This window comes from Dipodomys spectabilis, unplaced genomic scaffold, assembly GCF_019054845.1.
Source record: "Dipodomys spectabilis isolate Male_0828 unplaced genomic scaffold, ASM1905484v1 ptg000175l, whole genome shotgun sequence".
Lineage (NCBI taxonomy): Eukaryota > Metazoa > Chordata > Mammalia > Rodentia > Heteromyidae > Dipodomys > Dipodomys spectabilis.
In genome coordinates, this window is record NW_024870852.1 from 13,912,501 (window position 1) to 13,929,946 (window position 17,446).

The following is a 17,446-nucleotide window of genomic DNA, read 5'->3' on the forward strand; positions in this document are numbered from 1 at the left end:
ATGTTTAGTGGTAAAGGGGTTGCCTACCATGCATGAAGCCCTGGATTCATTCCTTAGTACAGAAAAAGCTGGAAGTGGTGCTGTGGCTCAAATGGTAGAGTGCTAGCCTTGAGCAAATGAAGTTCAGGGACAGTGCTCAGGCCCTGAGTTCAAGCCCCAGTACTGGCCAAAAAAAAAAAAAAGGAGAAAATATATGACACCAATAATTCCATTTGAGAAAGATTTGAAACAATTCTTTTTTTTTTTTTTTTTCTGGGTCCAGTCATGGGGCTTGAACTCTGGGCCTGGCCGCTGTCCCTCAGCTCTTCAGCTCAAAGCTAGCGCTCTACTACTTGAGCCACAGCGCCACTTCCGGGTTTTTTCATTTTGCTTATGTGGTGCTGAGGAATCAAACCCAGGGCCTCATGCATGCCAGGCAAGCGCTCTACCACTGAGCCACCTTCCCAGCCCTTGAAACAATTCTTCTAGTTATACATAAGTGATGTAAACTGGTGCACTCTCTTTGAAGTTTCAGTACATGAAAGCTGATTTCATGATGTCATATTTCACACGAACTAGGATAGCCATCTAACAATGGGCATCTTCATTCCAGTTTTGTCCCTCTCCAATCCATTTCTATAGCTATCGCCAGATACGTCTTTCTCAAACGAACATTAGATCCAGTAACTTGTATAGTCTTTCAATTGCAAGACCAAGACCATGACCTTTCAGATCATCTCTTGCCCTGTCTGACATTCTGAGCTCTAGTAAATTAACTTCCATGATGCCCTTTCCTGCTTCTGGGCCTCTGCACCTTCTGACTCCTCTATACTTCTTGCTACTGTCTAAAATATGGCTCACGCCTGTAATCCTAGTTACTCAGGAGGCTGAGATCTGAGGATCACAGTTCAAAGCCAGCCTGGGCAGGAAAGTCTGTGAGACTCTTTTTTTTAATTTTTTTATCAGTCTTGCTTTAATAACTTTTTTTTAATTTTAATTTTTATTTTTTGTGAACATATTGTACAGAGGGGTTACAATTACATGGGCAAGATAATGAGTACATTTCTTATCAAGCATTGCAGCCTCCTCCTTTGTTTACCCTTCACATCCCTTCCCAGCCTCTCCCTCCATCCCCCCCCCACCAAAGTTGTAAAGTTCGTTTTCGACATGACAACTTGTACTTCTCTGTGAGACTCTTATCTCCCATAAACCACTAGAAAACCAGAAGTGGTGCTGTGGCTCAAGCCGTAGAGTGCTCACCTAGAGCTGAAGAGCGCAGGGACAACGCCCAAGCCCAGAATTCAAAGCCCCATGCCCAAGAAAAAAAAAAAAAAAGATTCCCACCTCTCCTTTTTTTATCAATTAGATAATTAAGATTTCAAAACAAAAGCAGGTTGGGAGATGTAGCTCAAGAGTAGAGCCCTTACTTGGCTATCATGTGTGTGGCTCTGGTTTTGATCCTCTGTAACACACACACACACACACAAACAACCAAAACACTGATTTTGAGTAACTGTAATTATTTTTAATTGGATTTAATAAATTTTACTGGAAAGAATGTGTGTGTGTGTGTGTGTGTGTGTGTGTACCATATACATTCTTAGGGGATAATTTAACAATAACCATTGAGAGCTTAAAAAAGGTAGAATCGGGCTGGGAAGGTGGCTCAGTGGTAGAGCGCTTGCCTTGCATGCCTGAGGCCCTGGGTTCGATTCCTCAGCACCACATAAGCAAAAAGAAAAAAGCCGGAAGTGGTGTTGTGGCTCAAGTGGTAGAGCGCGAGGGACAGCGCCCAGGCCCAGAGTTCAGGCCCCACGACCGGACCCAAAAAAAAAAAAAAAGGTAGAAGCTGGGCATTGGTGGCTCACATCTGTAATCCTAGCTACTAAGGAGGCTGAAATCCAAGGATCATGGTTTGAAGCCAGACTGGTCAAGAAAGTCTGTGAGATTCGTATCACCAATTTACCATTACAAAGCTGGAAGTGGAGCTGTGGCATAAGTGGTAAAGTGCTAGCCTTGAGCAAAAAAGCTCAGGAATAGTGTCTAGGCCCTGAGTTCAAGGATCAGGACACACAAAAAGGTACATACCCTTTGATTCATATTTAGGAATTAACCCAGAAAAAAAATCATATAAGGTATAACAAATCACCTAGAATATGTATATGTTAATGACATTTGCAAGGGTTTGAGTTTAATATCCACCACTGAGTAAAATCCAAAAGGATTATCTGCCAACAAACTATAAAAATCTGGAAAGAACCAAAATGGCTGATAATAGGGTACTGTTGAATAAACTAGAACACTGTTTCCTTATTCACTTAATTGTTCTTAGGCTAAAGACCAAATTCTTTTTTTTTTTTTTTTGTAGGTCGTGGGGCTTGAACTCTGGGCTTGGGTGCTATCCCTGCACTTTTCAGCTCAAGGCGCCGTACCTACCTCTTGAGCCACAGTACCACTTCCGGTTTTCTAGTGGTTAACTGGAGATAAGAGTGTCACGTACTTTTCTGCCCGGGGTTGGCTTTGAACCGAGATCCTCAGATCTCAGTCTCCTCAGTAGCTAGGATTACAGGCGTGAGCCACTGGGCACCCAGCTAAAGAACAAATTCTTATCCCAGTTTTCTTCTTCCTGTGCTAAGAATTGAATCCAAGGCCTGTACATGCTAGGCTTGAAACACACCTCCAGATCCTTGTCCATGTTTTCAAGACGCAGCATGGCCTGCTGAATCCATCTATTCAGCCTTACCCATCACTCTTGATCTCCTTCATCACCATGATTTAGACATGCCAGGTTCCCTGGGGTTCCTCAGCGTGCTATGCCTCAAGGTTATTAATAACTGATTTTGTTTTTCTGGAATACTACTCCTAGTACTGCTAGTTTCTCCCTTTCATTGCTCAGATCTGAGCTCAAGAGTAACTTCCTCAGAGAGGCATTCCTTTATTCCCAGGTCAACATAAGTTCTTTCTGTTACATGCTCCCACAGGATCCATGAACAAATAAACATTTAATTTAAATGATGGAATAATATATAGCCTAAAAGTAGTACAATATATAGTTAATAATCTACCTAGAATATTTGTTTTCTATCACCATATAGGATTTTTTCACTATAATTATGTGTTCTTGTATGGAAAGAAAAGGCCCGAGTGTGTGTGTGTGTGTGTATATATGCATATATATGTAAATATACACATATGTATATATACATATTTCTGTACACACCATATATATTAAACTGCTAACAGTGCTGGGAGCAGGTGGCTCAGACCTGTAATCCTAGCTACTAGGAGGCTGAGATCTGAGGATCTCATGTTGAAGCCAGTCTGGGTGGCAGCAAAGTCCCTGTGAGACTCTTTTCTCCAATTAATCACTCAAAAGCCAAAAGTGGTGCTGTGGCTCAAGTGGTAGAACACTAGCCTTGAGCACAAAGAGGCTCGGAGACAGCGCCCAGACCTTGAGTTCAAGCCCCACAACTGACTGAGGATAGAAAAGACTTTTAATATTTTATGGTTGTCTCTGTTTTTATATGGCGTATATTTTTATCAATAAATATGTAAACACAAATTTTATTTATAAGCATAAAGAAAAACAACTCAAAATATTTTTGTAATAAAGAAATAATAGCCGGGCGCTGGTGGCTCAAGCCTGTAATCCTAGCTACTCAGGAGGCTGAGATCTGAGGATCGCAGTTCAAAGCCAGCCCAGGCAGGAGAGACCGTGAGACTCCTATCTCCAATAAACTACCAGAAAACCGGAAGTGGCGCTGTAGCTCAAGTGGTAGAGCACTCGCCTTGAGCTGAAGAGCTGAGGGACAGTGCCCAGGTCCAGAGTTCAAGCCCCACGGCCGACCAAAAAAAAAAAAAAAAGAAATAATATTTTTTGTTTTGTTTGGTTTTTTTTGGGTCCGGTCGTGGGGCCTGAAGTCTGGGCCTGGGTGCTGTCCCTCAGCTCTTCAGCTCAAGGCTAGCGCTCTACCACTTAAGCCACAGCGCCACTTCTGGCTTTTTTCTTTTTGCTTATGTGGTGCTGAGGAATTGAACCCAGTGCCTCAGGCATGCAAGGCAAGTGCTCTACCACTGAGTCACCTTCCCAGCCCCAAGAAATAATATGTTTGAAACATTTGTTCACACAGAGAAATGAACTGGATTGCTCATAAAGAATGCTGTGCAAGCCAGGAGCCGGTGGCTCACGCCTGTAATCCTAGCTACTCAGGAGGCTGAGATCTGAGGATCACAGTTCAAAGCCAGCCCAGGCAGGAAATTCTGTGAGACTCTCATCTCCAATAAACTACCAGAAAACTGGAAGTGGTGCTGTGGCTCAAGGGTAGAGCGCTTGCCTTGAGCTGAAGAACGCAGGGACAGCGCCCAAGACCAGAGTTCAAGCCCCATGACCTACCAAAAAAAAAAAAAGAATGCTGTGCATACCTTCAGCTTACCACGAAAAACTTCCTGGATGGACTGGACCAGCCTCTCCACACTGGTCTGGCTGAGGGGGCTCCCACGATTTAGGTTCCTGAGGCTATCTGTGAAGGACTCCTGTGAGAATTCAGGGATGTCAGGGATTTCCAAGTCTAATACTGCAAGAAAGACACCAGATGACATCTTATTACAATGAAGTTATAACAATTTAGTGGGGAGGACCAATGCACATGAGGATAGATAGTTTTACTATCTGCTTGGCAGCTCTAGCACTATGGAAAGAAAGAAGGAGATGGGGAGGAAGAAGGGACAAGGCAGAAGCAGAGGAGAGACTTTCCTTCCCACCCATTAAAAAAAAATTCCTTTACCCCTTTTACCTGTAAGATCTGTACTACTTGAGTCTTTTTTAATACCCTCTAAGTCGCTTAGCTGCAAATCTACACTTCCTGAATCACTGTCAGAAGCATAAGGGATCACCAATTCTTCCTGATCATAGATCCTAGGAACAAAGAGGAGATTAGAACAATTATTTTTTCAGAGACAGCTGCTTTTGTCTGCTCATTCAGTTGAAAACCCAAGCATCCCCTGCTCAGAGAAGTATTTAGTGATCTTGGTCTGGATATAGTAAGTGACCTCTTTCCATCCCAGCCCATAGTTACTTTTTTTCCCCCAGAGTATTTTTTATCATCACCAGCAAAGACCTTGTTCATTTGCTTGATTGTCTCATCAGAATGTTAGCTCTATAAGAGGAGAAACCTTGTCTTCCTAGTACCTAGAAAACTGTCAGCTTCACAGGTAGTAAAATGGATAGGTGGATGGATAACACCCCTCTATCCCACTTTGATCTCCTTGCTTTTGCCTACTTTTTCTTTTGTCCATAGCACATAACATCTTATGTACCATTTAGTTATTTATTGGTGCTTACGGTAGAACCCAGGGCCTTGCATATTCTTTTTTTTTGGGGGGGTCCGGTCGTGGGGCCTGAACTCTGGGCCTGGGCACTGTCCCTCAACTCTTCAGCTCAAGGCTAGCACTCTACCACTTCTGGCTTTTTTCTTTTTTCTTATGTGGTGCTGAGGAATCAAACCCAGGGCCTCAGGCATGCAAGGCAAGTGCTCTACCACTGAGCCACCTTCCCAGCCCAGGCCTTGCATATTCTAAGTGCTCCACCATGGAGCTATTCACCCAGCCCAATTCAGGTTTTTTTTGTTGTTGTTTTTTGTTGGTAGTGGGGTCTGAACTGAACAGCTGGGCACTGTCCCTCAGCTCTTTAGCTCAAGGCTAGCGCTCTACCACTTGAGCTTCAGCGACATCTCCAGCTTTGTCTGCTTATGTGGTGCTGAGGAATCGAACCCAGGGCCTATGCATGCAAAGCAAGCATTCTATCACTGAGCCATCTTCCCAGCCCCCCAATTCAAGTTTTTATAAATGATCATTGTTTATCCACTTACTCCTACTAAAATGTAGGCTTCAGAAGATCAACAGTCTTAGACTGCTTTGACTATATCCAAACATCCTAGAACCATGCCTAGCATGTGGTAATGCTCAGTAAATATTGATAAAGTGAATGAATGAGTCTATCAGTGTTTAGTATAGGTAAGATTAATGAAAAATCAAATGGCCAAACAATAGTTAGCACATAATAACATGTTTATTGACATAAGACAGTATATATTTCACACACACACACACACACACACACACACACACACACACACACACACACACACACACACACACACACACTGGGACAAATAGAAAAACATGGAATTCAAACATTTGTGGCTGGGTACCGGTGGCTCATGTCTGTAATCCTAGCTACTTAGGAGGCTGAGATTTGAGGATCGCAGTCAAGCCAGCCCAGACTGGCACTTATCTCATATAAACTTATCGCCCAAAAGCAGGAAGTGGAGCTGTGGCTCAAGTGGTAGAGAGCTAGACTTGAGCACTGAGACTGCCCAGGCCCTGAGTTCAAGCCCCAGGAATGACACAAAAAACAATGTAACATTTGTGGAGTGAAATCATGGAGAGAGAAATTTAGTTTTTAAACTTTGATATTACTTTTTATATCAGTATAAATATTAAATTTAACAAAAGTATAGAGCAGAAATAAATCTTATATGTTTCAGTTGGAAGTGTAAATTGGTACTAACACTTTGAAAACCATTTGGCATTAGTAATAAAGTTGAATAAAGTGTATTCTAGTACAACTTTCACATGTGTGTATCAGGAATATATAGAAGAATCTCCATGGCAATCATCAAGATAAGAAATGGAGGTCCAGCTGGGAAGGTGGCTCAGTGGTTGAACACTTGCCTTGCATGCATGAGGCCCTGGGTTCGATTCCTCAGCACCACATAAGCAAAAAGAAAAAAGCCAGAAGTGGCGTTGTGGCTCAAGTGATAGAGCGCTAGCCTTGAGCTGAAGAGCTGAGGGACAGCACTCAGGCCCAGAGTTCAGGCCCCACGACCGGACCCAAAAATAAATTAAAAAAAAAAAAAAAGAAATGGAGGTCCAGCAGCAGGAGAACATAGCTGGGGACTGGTGGCTCGTGCCTATTATTATCCTAGTCACTTACCTAAGAGGCTGAAATTAGAGACTGTGATTCAAGGCCAGGCCAGGCAGAAAAGGTTTCAAGATCCTTCTCAATAAAGAGCAGAATGTGGTAGAGCACACCTGTTATCCCCACAACATAGGACTCATAACATAGGTAAATTGCACCTAGGGCAAGGAGCAAGATGCTAGGTCAAAAATAACCAGCAAAAATCAGGACTGGGAAGAATGGCTCAGTAGTAAGAGCTCCTGCCTAGCAAGTATAAGAACCAGAGTTGCTGCCTCGCAGTACAAAACATAAAAGAATGAACATCTGTGGTATCTAGTATATTTATATAGCAGTGACAATGAATGGGTTGAAAGCTGGGAGTGACTGTGCATTCTTTTAATCCCAGCACTCAGGAAACTCAGGCAAGATCATGAGCTCAAGGCCATCTTGAGCTACATAGCAGACTGTCTCAAAAATAAAACCTTAAAATTAAAAAGTCTCAGAAAAATATGCAGTAAATTCCATTTACATAAAAAGCTAAATAATTATAATAATGTAAAACTAAAATACTTGTAAGCATTAAAACATATGGGGGGCTGGGAAGTTGGCTCAGTGGTAGAGAGCTTGCATTGCATGCTTGAGGCCCTGGGTTCGATTCCTTAGCACCACATAAGAAAAAAGCCGGGGGCTGGGAAGTTGGCTCATTGGTAGAGTGCTTGCCTTGCATGCTTGAGGCCCTGGGTTCAATTCCTCAGCACCACATAAGAAAAAAGCCGGAAGTGTTGCTGTGGCTCAAGTGGTAGAGCGCTAGCCTTGAGCTCAAGAGCTGAGGGACAGCGCCCAGGCCCAGAGTTCAGGCCCCGCAACTGGACTCAAAAAAAAATAAAATAAAATAAAATAAATGAATAAAATAAAACATATGGGGTAAAAGTATGAAAAGAATCAAGGATACAATATGATCTGTAAGATGAGTATCTTTTACAGGGTAGGGAAGGAGACAGAATGGGTTAAATTAGGAAGAAGACTTAAAATTATGGTTAATTTCTTTAACAGTTTGACTGCTACATAGCCTCATTGTATATTTTCTTTTTCTTATATATGTTATAAATATTTAGTCAATATTGCAAAAAATAAACCAATGAAATTTGAACTTTATTTTCTGTAAATATACATATATACATATGAATATATACATATTACAGATGTGTGTACATACATATGTATACATATTTATTTATTTTGGTGCTAGTCCTGGGGCTTGAACTCTGGGCCTGGGTACTGTCCCAAGCTTCTTTTGCTCAAGGCAAGCGCTCTACCACTTGCGCCACAGTGCCACTTCTGGCTTTTTTGAGTAGTTTATTTGAGATAAGAGTCTGATGGAGTTTCCTGCCCAGGCTGCCTCAGATTTCAGCCTTCTGAGTAGCTAGAATAACAGGCATGAGCCACCAGAGCCCGGCTTGGACCTGATATTTTTTGCTCAAGGTTAGTACTCTACCACTTGAGCCACAGCTCCACTTCTGCCTTTTTTAATATTTCATTAAATATAAGACTCTCACAGACATTCTTGCTCAGGCTGCTTTTGGAAATCTATCCTCAGATCTCAGCTTCCAGAGTAGCAAGGATTACAGGTGTGAGACACTGGAGTCGGGCAATCTTCTGTGAATGTTTTTGATTTTTTTCTTTTTTTGTTGGTCGTAGGGCTTAAACTCTGGGCCTCGGTGCTATCCCTCAGTTCTTCAGCTCCAGGTGAGCGCTCTACCACTTGAGCGCACCACTTCCCTTTGAATGTATTTTTTCTTTTTTTTTCTTTTTTTTGCTTGTCGTGGGGCTTGAACTCTGGGCCTGGGCACTGTCCCTCAGCTCTTCAGCTCAAGGCTAGGGCTCTACCACATGAGCCACAGTGCCACTTCTGGCTTTTTCTGCTTATGTGGTGCTGAGGAATAGAACTTAGGGCCTCATGCATGCAAGGCAAGCACTCTACCACTGAGCCACCTTCCCAGCCCTGTGAATGTATTTTTTAATGATAATAAAAATATTAATACTTAAAAACAAATGGCCAGGTTTGGTGGTGCACACCTATAATCCCAGCACTCAGGAGGCTGAGGAAGGAGGATCACAACTTCAAGGTCAGTGTGATCTACATGATGAGATTCCTGTCTCAATTCCTCTCCTCCAACGCCCCCGCCACCAAAAAAAAAAAAAAACACACACTCTAGTGGAAAGGTTAAAATGTATGGTAGGGCTGGGAAGTTGGCTCAGTGGTAGAGAGCTTGCCTTGCATGCTTAAGGCCCTGGGTTCCATTCCTCAGCACCACATAAGCAGAAAAAAAAAAGCCGGAAGTGGCACTGTGGCTCAAGTGGTAGAGCACTAGCGTTGAGCTGAAGAGCTGAGGGACAGCACCCAGGCCAAGAGTTCAGGCCCCACGACTGGACCCCAAAAAAAAAAAAAAGATGTATGGTAGACTGTATGGCTGAAATTTAAGGAAATTGCTGAGTCATTTCCAAAATTTGCTGTACAAATTTATACTTCCACATGTATTGTATGTAATACCAATTGCTTTACATACTTGCTAACTTGATATTGTTGGTCTTTTTGCATTGATCATTGCATTGCATGTATGTAGTAGAATATCTGGTGTAGTCTACAAAGATGTTGATCATATTTTCTTGTGTTTATTTCCTATTGGCATATTTTCTTTTATGAAGTGTCTATTAAAATATTTTGCTCATGTTTTTACCAGGCTAAACTGCAATGATAAATGTTTAATAGCAGAGTTGGTTTTCTGGTTCTCCTCCCCTTCCCTCCCGTGCAATCTCCTCTCTCTCTTCTCTCTCTCTCTTCTCCTCTCTCTCTCCTCTCCTCCTCCTCCTCTCTCTCTCTCTCTTTCTCCTCTCTCTCTCTCTCTCCTCTCTCTCTCTCTCCTCTCCTCCTCTCTCTCTGGGCTGTGGAGCTTGAACTCAGGGCCTAGGAACTGTTTCTGAGCTTCTTTTGCTCAAAGCTAGTACTCTACCACTTGAGCCACAGTGCTACTTCTGGCTTTTTCTGTATATGTGGTACTGAGGAATCAAACCCAGGGCTTCATGGAAGCTAGGCAAACACTCTACGATTACGCCACATTCCCAGCCTTTTGTTTGTCTCTTTTTGTGAGGATTGAACATGCTAGGCAAGCACTCTATTACTAAGTTACATTTCCATAACCAGACTTTTCTTAATTTTCTTTAAGCTTTTGTTATTCAGAATGGAAAATCTGTAAACATGACCAGACTCAACAAAGCAATACATCAGTCTCTGTTTGTCATGTGCCAAAATCAAGCTGCCAATGTTAAGCTGAGAAATAAACTGTGTAGTAGTATTCACACCATGGTGTATTTCTACATGATAGCAGGTAGGTTCAATAGGTATAAACTATCATAAATCATAAATACACAGAAAAGAGTAAAATGTAACAAGAGAATCAGGAAATTATGAAAAATTTTGTTCTCAATATGCTTTCTCCCATTTTATGAACATTATTTTTAAATGGTTATATTTAACCAATTAATAGTTGACTTTCTGAAAACAGAGACTATTTCAATACACCATTTGCATCTCAAGCCTGTAATCCTAGCTACTCAGGAGGCTGAGATCTGAGGATCATCCATTTCAAAGCCAGCCAGGGCAGAAAAAAACCTTATCTTCCTCCAGTCAACGAGCAAAAAGGCAGAAATTGAGCTGGGGCTCAAGGCCTTCCCGCTCCTTTAAAATTGGCCGGGCTGCAGAGAAACCAGTGAGTGACAGAGCAGTTGGCCAATCTCCGCAATTGGCCAATCAGAGACGGCCCCGTCTATAGCCCACCCCTCCTGAGGCCTGGTCCAACCGCATCCGGGAGGCTCCTCGAATAGGACCGTTGCGGAACGGACGGTTCTAAGCGTGCGCGAAGAGCGGGGGAGACGCAGGGCCGCACACGTGAACTCTGAGGCCTGCAGAGCGCCAGAACTGGAATCACCAGGGTGGCTGCAGGTTTGAGGCTAGGCCCGTTGGGGCTACCGAGACTTACCTGTGTCGAGTGCCCATCCCAGCAAGCAGTCTTTGCCGCAAGTCCCCGAAGTCCCCTGAGGCGGGCTCTCGGAGCCACTTTCCCGAGCGGAAGTCAGGTCGCAGCTCCGGCTCCGCGGGGACCAGCTCGGAGGAATGGCGCCGCGGGGTGAGGCGTTGCGCATGGCTCAGCAGCGAGGCCCTGCGGCCCGCTCGCCTTGGGAAGACGGGCACGGCCCGTGGGAGGCTGGTGCTAGCCACTCTGGTGCTGGCCAGGCGGGATCCCCTTCCCCTGCGGGGCTGGGGCATGGACTCGAGCTCTGTCGGGGTCGAGGTCTGACGGAGGGCTGCGAACTGGTGGCAGCGCCCGCGACCGTCTGGGGTGGGGAGGGGGTCCGCGGCGCGGGCCTACGGCAGCCCCCGAGGGCCATGGGCGCTACGGCCGCGTTCGTCCGGGGCCTGGCCTCATTCATTTCTCTTGGGGAGGGGCGGCCTGAGATCCGCTCCCCTGTGCCACGCCCTTGTTTCGTGGGATCTTTTGGCCCCATCTGAAGTTCTTCTTTGGGCCGTCCCTCCGTGACAGGGACGAGAGGTTGAAATCACTCAACTCTTCTGGGACCTTTGGAGCTTACGTTCTGAAGTCAGACTTAGGTGCAAACTTTCGGTGGGGCTGGGTGGGGGTGGGGGGATGTGTAGAACCGATTGGTTGTGAGAGCCAGCTCCAGCTCTGCACTTCTGCACTTTAACTTCTCATATATATATATTCTGCTTCTTAGAGTTAAATTTCCAAGCCTACTTTACAACAGGGCCATGGCACTCGGTAAAATGCACTTCGTCAGTGTTAAAGTTGGCAACTGTGGGATGCAGTGTCACGTCTTGGTATCACTACCTGGTTTGTGTATTGTGATTCCCATTGGACACATGAGAAGTTGGAATCGTAGAGCAGGAAAGACTTGCCCAAAAGAAAGAACGGGACTCAACTATTTCACTTATTTGACAAGTGTGGGCTAGTAAAGTGGTTAGAAGTCAGAGTTTAAGTTCAAACTCTGTGCTGTATTGAGTCTTGGTCTGTAAAGTACAGGAAATACCCACCTCACTTGGCTGTTGCTTTAATGACCCAGCTCATGCTAAGTATTTAGTTTTGGCCTACATGATACATGTTGTTGAGTGCTCAAATCTTAGCTAGAAAAGTTACTGCTATCATTAGTTGAGGTGGGAAGATGAGACTCTACACACAGACTCTGGGGTGTGACAAGCTGCAGGGAAGTGCTGGTTATTCACTAGCATACATGTGTGTATGCTGGGCACTGAGAATTCAGTATTAACTGCTTTAATTCCTCTTTCTCATGTTCCAAGTCGTTAGCAGTTTGATAGGCATTAACTTTGAATTCTAGCAAGATTATTCTGGCCACTTCTTCACACCTCCTTTGCTGTTGTCCTCATTTGGACTATCCTCTTAATATACTCAGATCATGACAGTAGTCTCCTAGTTGGTCTACCTTCTTTCTATCCTTTCTCTTCTATTCTTTTTTTTTTTTAATGACATTTATTTATTTGGTCAGTCGTGGGGCCTGAACTCTGGGCCTGGGCACTGCCCCTCACCTCTTCAGGTCAAGGCTAGAGCCCTACACTTGAGCCACAGTGCCACTTCTGGCTTTTTCTGTTTATGTGGTGCTGAGGAATCGAACCCAGGGCCTCATGCATGCAAGGCAAGCACTCTACCACTGAGCCACCTTCCTCTCCTCTATTCTTTTTATTTTTTTTGGTTGGTCGTGGGGCTTGAACTCTGGGCTTGGGCACTATCCCTCAGCTCTTCAGCTCAAGACGAGTACTCTACCGCTTGAGCCACAGCGCCACTTCCGGTTTTCGAGTGATTTATTGGAGATGAGTCTCACAGGGTTTCCTGCCTGGGCTGGTTTTGAACCGAGATCCTTAGATCTCAGCCTCCTGAGTAGCTAGGATTACAGGCATGAGCCACTGGCGCCTGGCTCCCTCTCCTTTATTCTTGACACAGTGTTGTCTTCCACACTTAAGCCTGTTAAAATGTAAGATCATTCTGCTCAGAATTTGTCAGTGGCTCTCAACTCTCACAGTAAAAGCCAGAGTTCCTGCAGTGGCAGACAAGCAAGCCCCTCCGGATTTGCCCCTGCTGTGACCTCATCTCTTACCCCTTGCTTATCTTACTCCTCTGATCTCAAAAGACACCACCTGTAAACCTTATTCAGAAGGCTTTGCACCTGAATTTCTTCTTGTTTTTTTTTTTTTTGGTCAGTCGTGGGGCCTGAACTCTGGGCCTGGGCGCTGTCCCTCAGCTCTTCAGCTCAAGGCTAGCGCTCTACCACTGGAGCCACAGCGCCACTTCTGGCTTTTTTCTTTTTGCTTATGTGGTGCTGAGGAATCGAACCCAGAGCCTCATGCATGCAAGGCAAGCACTATACCACCAAGCCACCTTCCCAGCCCCCTGATTTTCTTCTTGGGAAGAATTCTCCTCAAATGGTTTCATGAAGAGGTCTTCTTATTTGGGTCTCATAGACAGTATTTGTTTCTTACTTGGGGCAGCCCTTTCTAGATACTTTTTTATTTTTTGGGGGGTGGGGGTCAGTCCTGGGGCTTGGACTCAGGGCCTAGGCATTGTCCCTGAGCTGTTTTTGTTCAAGGCTAGCACTCTACCACTTGAGCCACAGTGCCACTTCTGTTTTTTTCTGTGTATGTGGTACTGAGGAATCGAACTCGGGGCTTTATGCATGCTAGGCAAGCCACATTCCCAGCCCTCTAGATAACTCTTATATGCCTTGTTTTTCTCCATAGCACTTTTACCTTCTATCTAACATGATAAATTATATTTCTTAATTATTTTGTGTGATGTTTTTCTTTTGTCAAGAATTCAAGCTTTATGAGAGTGGGGGTGTCTTGCTATATTTTTAACAACTGAACTAGTACTTTGCACACAATAACATTCAAAATAAATTAGGTGTTTAGTCACATTATAGAGCTCCGTGTTTTGGTTTCCCACCTCTCTTCTCACCTGAACTGGGTTTGAATTTGGTCTTAGATTTCTTTTTTTTTTTGTCGGTTGTGAGGCCTGAACTCTGGGCCTGGACGCTGTCCCTGAGCTCTTCAGCTCAAGGCTAGTGCTCTACTGAGCCACAGTGCCACTTCTGGCTTTTTCTGCTTATGTGGTACTGAGGAATCGAACCCAGGGCCTCATGCATGCTAGGCAAGCACTCTACCACTGAGCTCTCCCTTTTCAGCCCCTGGTCTTAGATTTCTTAGCAGGAACTCTACCAACTGACCCATGACTCCAAGCCCATTTTGTTTTGGTTATTTTTGAGGTGATTCTCACTCTATGCCTAGGCCTGCCCAGATTGATGAAAAGCTCTTACCACCAGCCCCAGCTCCCCCCCTCCCGCAGGCCCCCCCCCCCCCCCCCCCCCGCCCTCCCGTTGTGGGGCTGGAACTCTGGGATTGGGCACTGTCCCTGAGCTTTTCAGCTCAAGGCTAGCTGTCTACCACTTGAGCCACAATGCCACTTCTGGTTTTCTGTTTTCTGGTGGTTAGTTGGAGATAAGAGTCTCATGGATTTTCCTGCCCAGGCTGGCTTTGAACCGTGATCCTCAGATCTCAGTCTCCTCAGTAGCTAGGATTACAGGTGTGAGCCACCGGAGCCCAGCTCGGGCCCAGCTTTTAATTATTGAAGTGGGGGGTCTTGTGAACTTTTTGCAATTTTGGGGGCTGGCCTTGAACCAGCCATACCTCCTGAATAGCTAGGATTACAGCAGTGAGCCATTATACCTAGTGGCTTTTTCCCCAGCTTATCCTTATATTGTGGTCCTCCCAATTTCTCTCAAGAGCTGGGAGAAGTAAAGGCTTTTTTTTTTTGGTCCAGTCGTGGGGCCTGAACTCTGGGCCTGGGCGCTGTCCCTCAGCTCTTCAGCTCAAGGGTAGCACTCTACCACTTGAGCCACAGCGCCACTTCTGGCTTTTTTTTTTCTGCTTATGTGGTGCTGAGGAATCAAACCCAGGGCCTCATGCATGCAAGGCAAGTGCTCTACCCCTGAGCCATCTTCTCAGCTCTTTTTTTTTTTTAAAGAACTTTTACACTTAGGTTAACACACAGACTTGAGTGGGTTAAATGTTCATATAAAAACAATACTGTAGGCATCTCTTCTATAATTCTTTTTTTTTTTTCCTTTTTTTTTTTTTTTGTCTTTTCTACTTTGGTAGTAAAGATCAAACCCAGGACATTGCACATGCTAGGCAGGCGCTTTGCCACTGCGATACATCCCACCCCTTCTGTAACATTCTTTAAAAAAAGAAAAATTGCAGTATGAACTTTATATTTTTAAACCTGGCTTGGCTATGTGCAAGGTACTCTGCTCCTCAGTTTTTTTATTTGTAAAATGGATATTCCAGTGCTGGGCCTGGGGCTTGAACTTAGTTCTGGGTTCTGTCCCCGAGTTTTTTTTTAGTCAAGGCTAACCCTCTACCACTTCCTGCTTGTTGGTTTGGATAAGAATCTCATGGGCTTTCCTGCCTGTGTTGGCATTGAATCTTGATCCTCAGATCTTATCCTGAATAGCTAAGATTATAAGCTTGAGCCACTGGTCCTTTGCTAGAACAATGTATTGTTTAAGAGAGTCTAGTTTAAACTATATATGAGCTATAGGCTAAGGTATTAGGATCATTAATGTTAGTTGTGATCGCTTATTCTTTTAACTTGTGTAGCAGACACCTAATTTATCCTGAGCAGCCCAACAAAAAGTGGGATTTTTTTTCATTTAGTGTTTTAAATGAAGAAAGTAGAAATTTGTCATTCCTTTTTCCTATCTCCCATGGCATCTGAGAGTGGAGACTTATTTTTCTTTGCATATTTGACAAATATTTATTCAGTATTCAGCATGTGCTAGGCAGCTTGCAAGAGCTGAAAAAACTGGGATGAACAAAAGCCTGTAGGACTTCGTTTCACAGAGAAGTCAGACCTCATGCTGTCATAGTTGTGGAAGACAGATTACTATAAAGGAATATGACAGTGGCCACAATGATGGTAGAAATGTAGCTGACATAGGACAGCACTTGTGTAACAGTCATTCTAAGGTCTACAGGAACTCATAATGCCTTGAGGATGATAATGTTGACATCCCACTTTACCCTTGAGGAAACTGAGGCACCAAGTAACTTGGCCATGGTCCCATGGAGAATAAGTGGTAGAGCCACAATTTCATCATGGTTCCAGAAGCCACATTCTTCTCTCCCTTATTGTACTGGGGGCCTATCCCAGGGGAAGGCTTTTTAAGGGATATTTGAGCTGAAATCTCAGAAAAGATTAAGCAAAATTATAGTGGGAAGAAACAAAAAAGTTCTGAGTAGGAAGAATGTGGCTCCTTGGAGAAACAAGCCAGGGTTGGCTGAAAAGACCTGGTAAAGATTTAGGACTGCCCTAAGAGACATAGGACCTGAACATCCTCCCAGAGAGAATGGTGAGAGTTTTGTGTTTTAAATGCCCAGAGCTTACTGGGGGGACTGTCTCTCTAGCAGGTAGACTACTCCCACAGTTTCCTCTTGAGGCTAAACCTCCCAGTTTCTCCCCCTTTCCCACACAATTGGTTTTCAGACCTTTGTGTGTGTCATCATTGGGACTATCTGTAGAACTTGGGAACATTTTTTTTTTTTTTTGGTCAGTCGTGAGGCTTGAACTCTCGGCCTGGGCGCTGTCCCTTAGCTCTTCAGTTCAAGGCGAGTGCTCTACTACTTGAGCCATAGCACCACTTCTGGTTTTCTGGTGGTTTATTGGAGAAGAGTCTCATGGAATTTCTTGCTCAGGCTGGCTTTGAACAGCAATCCTCAGATCTCAGCCTCCTGAGTAACTAGGATTACAGGCATGAGCCACCAGCTGGACTGCATTTAATAGTCATTTCCTCCTAAGGTTCAAGCACTGCCTTCCTGTTGGCCCTCACAATCATAGCCTGCACCCAGGCTCTGACACCCACTCACTACCTCACCAAGCACGACGTGGAGAGACTGAAAGCCTCGCTGGACCGCCCTTTTACAAATTTGGAATCTGCCTTCTACTCCATTGTGGGACTCAGCAGCCTTGGGGCCCAGGTGCCTGATGTAAAGGTAAGGCCACTTTTGTCTTGTTGACCAGTGGCTTGGGATAACTATAATTCCCTTGCTGTGTTTCCTTGTGTGCTTCAAAACAAACTTGCTCATTTGAGGATAACCCTGGTTATTTTAATATAGGACTATTTATTTCCCTCTAACGGATTTCTTTTTGAGTGCTGTTTTTAGTGGAATGGAATGGAGACTAGTCCCCTGGAAACCTGTGTTAAGAAGGTCAAGGTACAAGTGCTTATGTGTTCTAAATAGTGACAGCCATGGCATCAGGCAATTCTGACTTTGTATAGAGAATGAATCATGATTAAAACCTTTTCTGTGTGTGTACTAAAACCTTTTCTGTGTGTGTACGGGCTGGGAAGGTGGCTCAGTGGTAGAGC

The 17,446-nt window shown here is 44.4% G+C and overlaps 2 protein-coding genes across 3 annotated transcripts in view; one reads left to right on the top strand and one right to left on the bottom strand.

Annotated features, from left to right (window-relative positions):
- Mroh8 (maestro heat like repeat family member 8) overlaps positions 1 to 11,262 on the bottom strand; it is a 56,734-nt gene extending 45,472 nt beyond the window's left edge. The window contains exons 1-3 of the mRNA XM_042694421.1: positions 10,975 to 11,262; positions 4,773 to 4,894; positions 4,402 to 4,547 (exon numbers count right to left, since the gene is read on the bottom strand). Coding sequence (XP_042550355.1) covers positions 4,402 to 4,547; positions 4,773 to 4,894; positions 10,975 to 11,261 — 555 coding nt within the window. The 5' untranslated portion in view covers position 11,262. The remainder of the gene's footprint in view (positions 1 to 4,401; positions 4,548 to 4,772; positions 4,895 to 10,974) is intronic.
- The window catches only part of Rpn2 (ribophorin II), a 55,962-nt gene continuing 49,556 nt past the window's right edge, over positions 11,041 to 17,446 (top strand). For both annotated transcript variants that reach the window (XM_042694422.1, XM_042694423.1), the window contains exons 1-2: positions 11,041 to 11,121; positions 16,876 to 17,069. In XM_042694422.1, the coding sequence (XP_042550356.1) occupies positions 11,109 to 11,121; positions 16,876 to 17,069 (207 nt within the window). In that variant the 5' untranslated portion in view covers positions 11,041 to 11,108. The remainder of the gene's footprint in view (positions 11,122 to 16,875; positions 17,070 to 17,446) is intronic.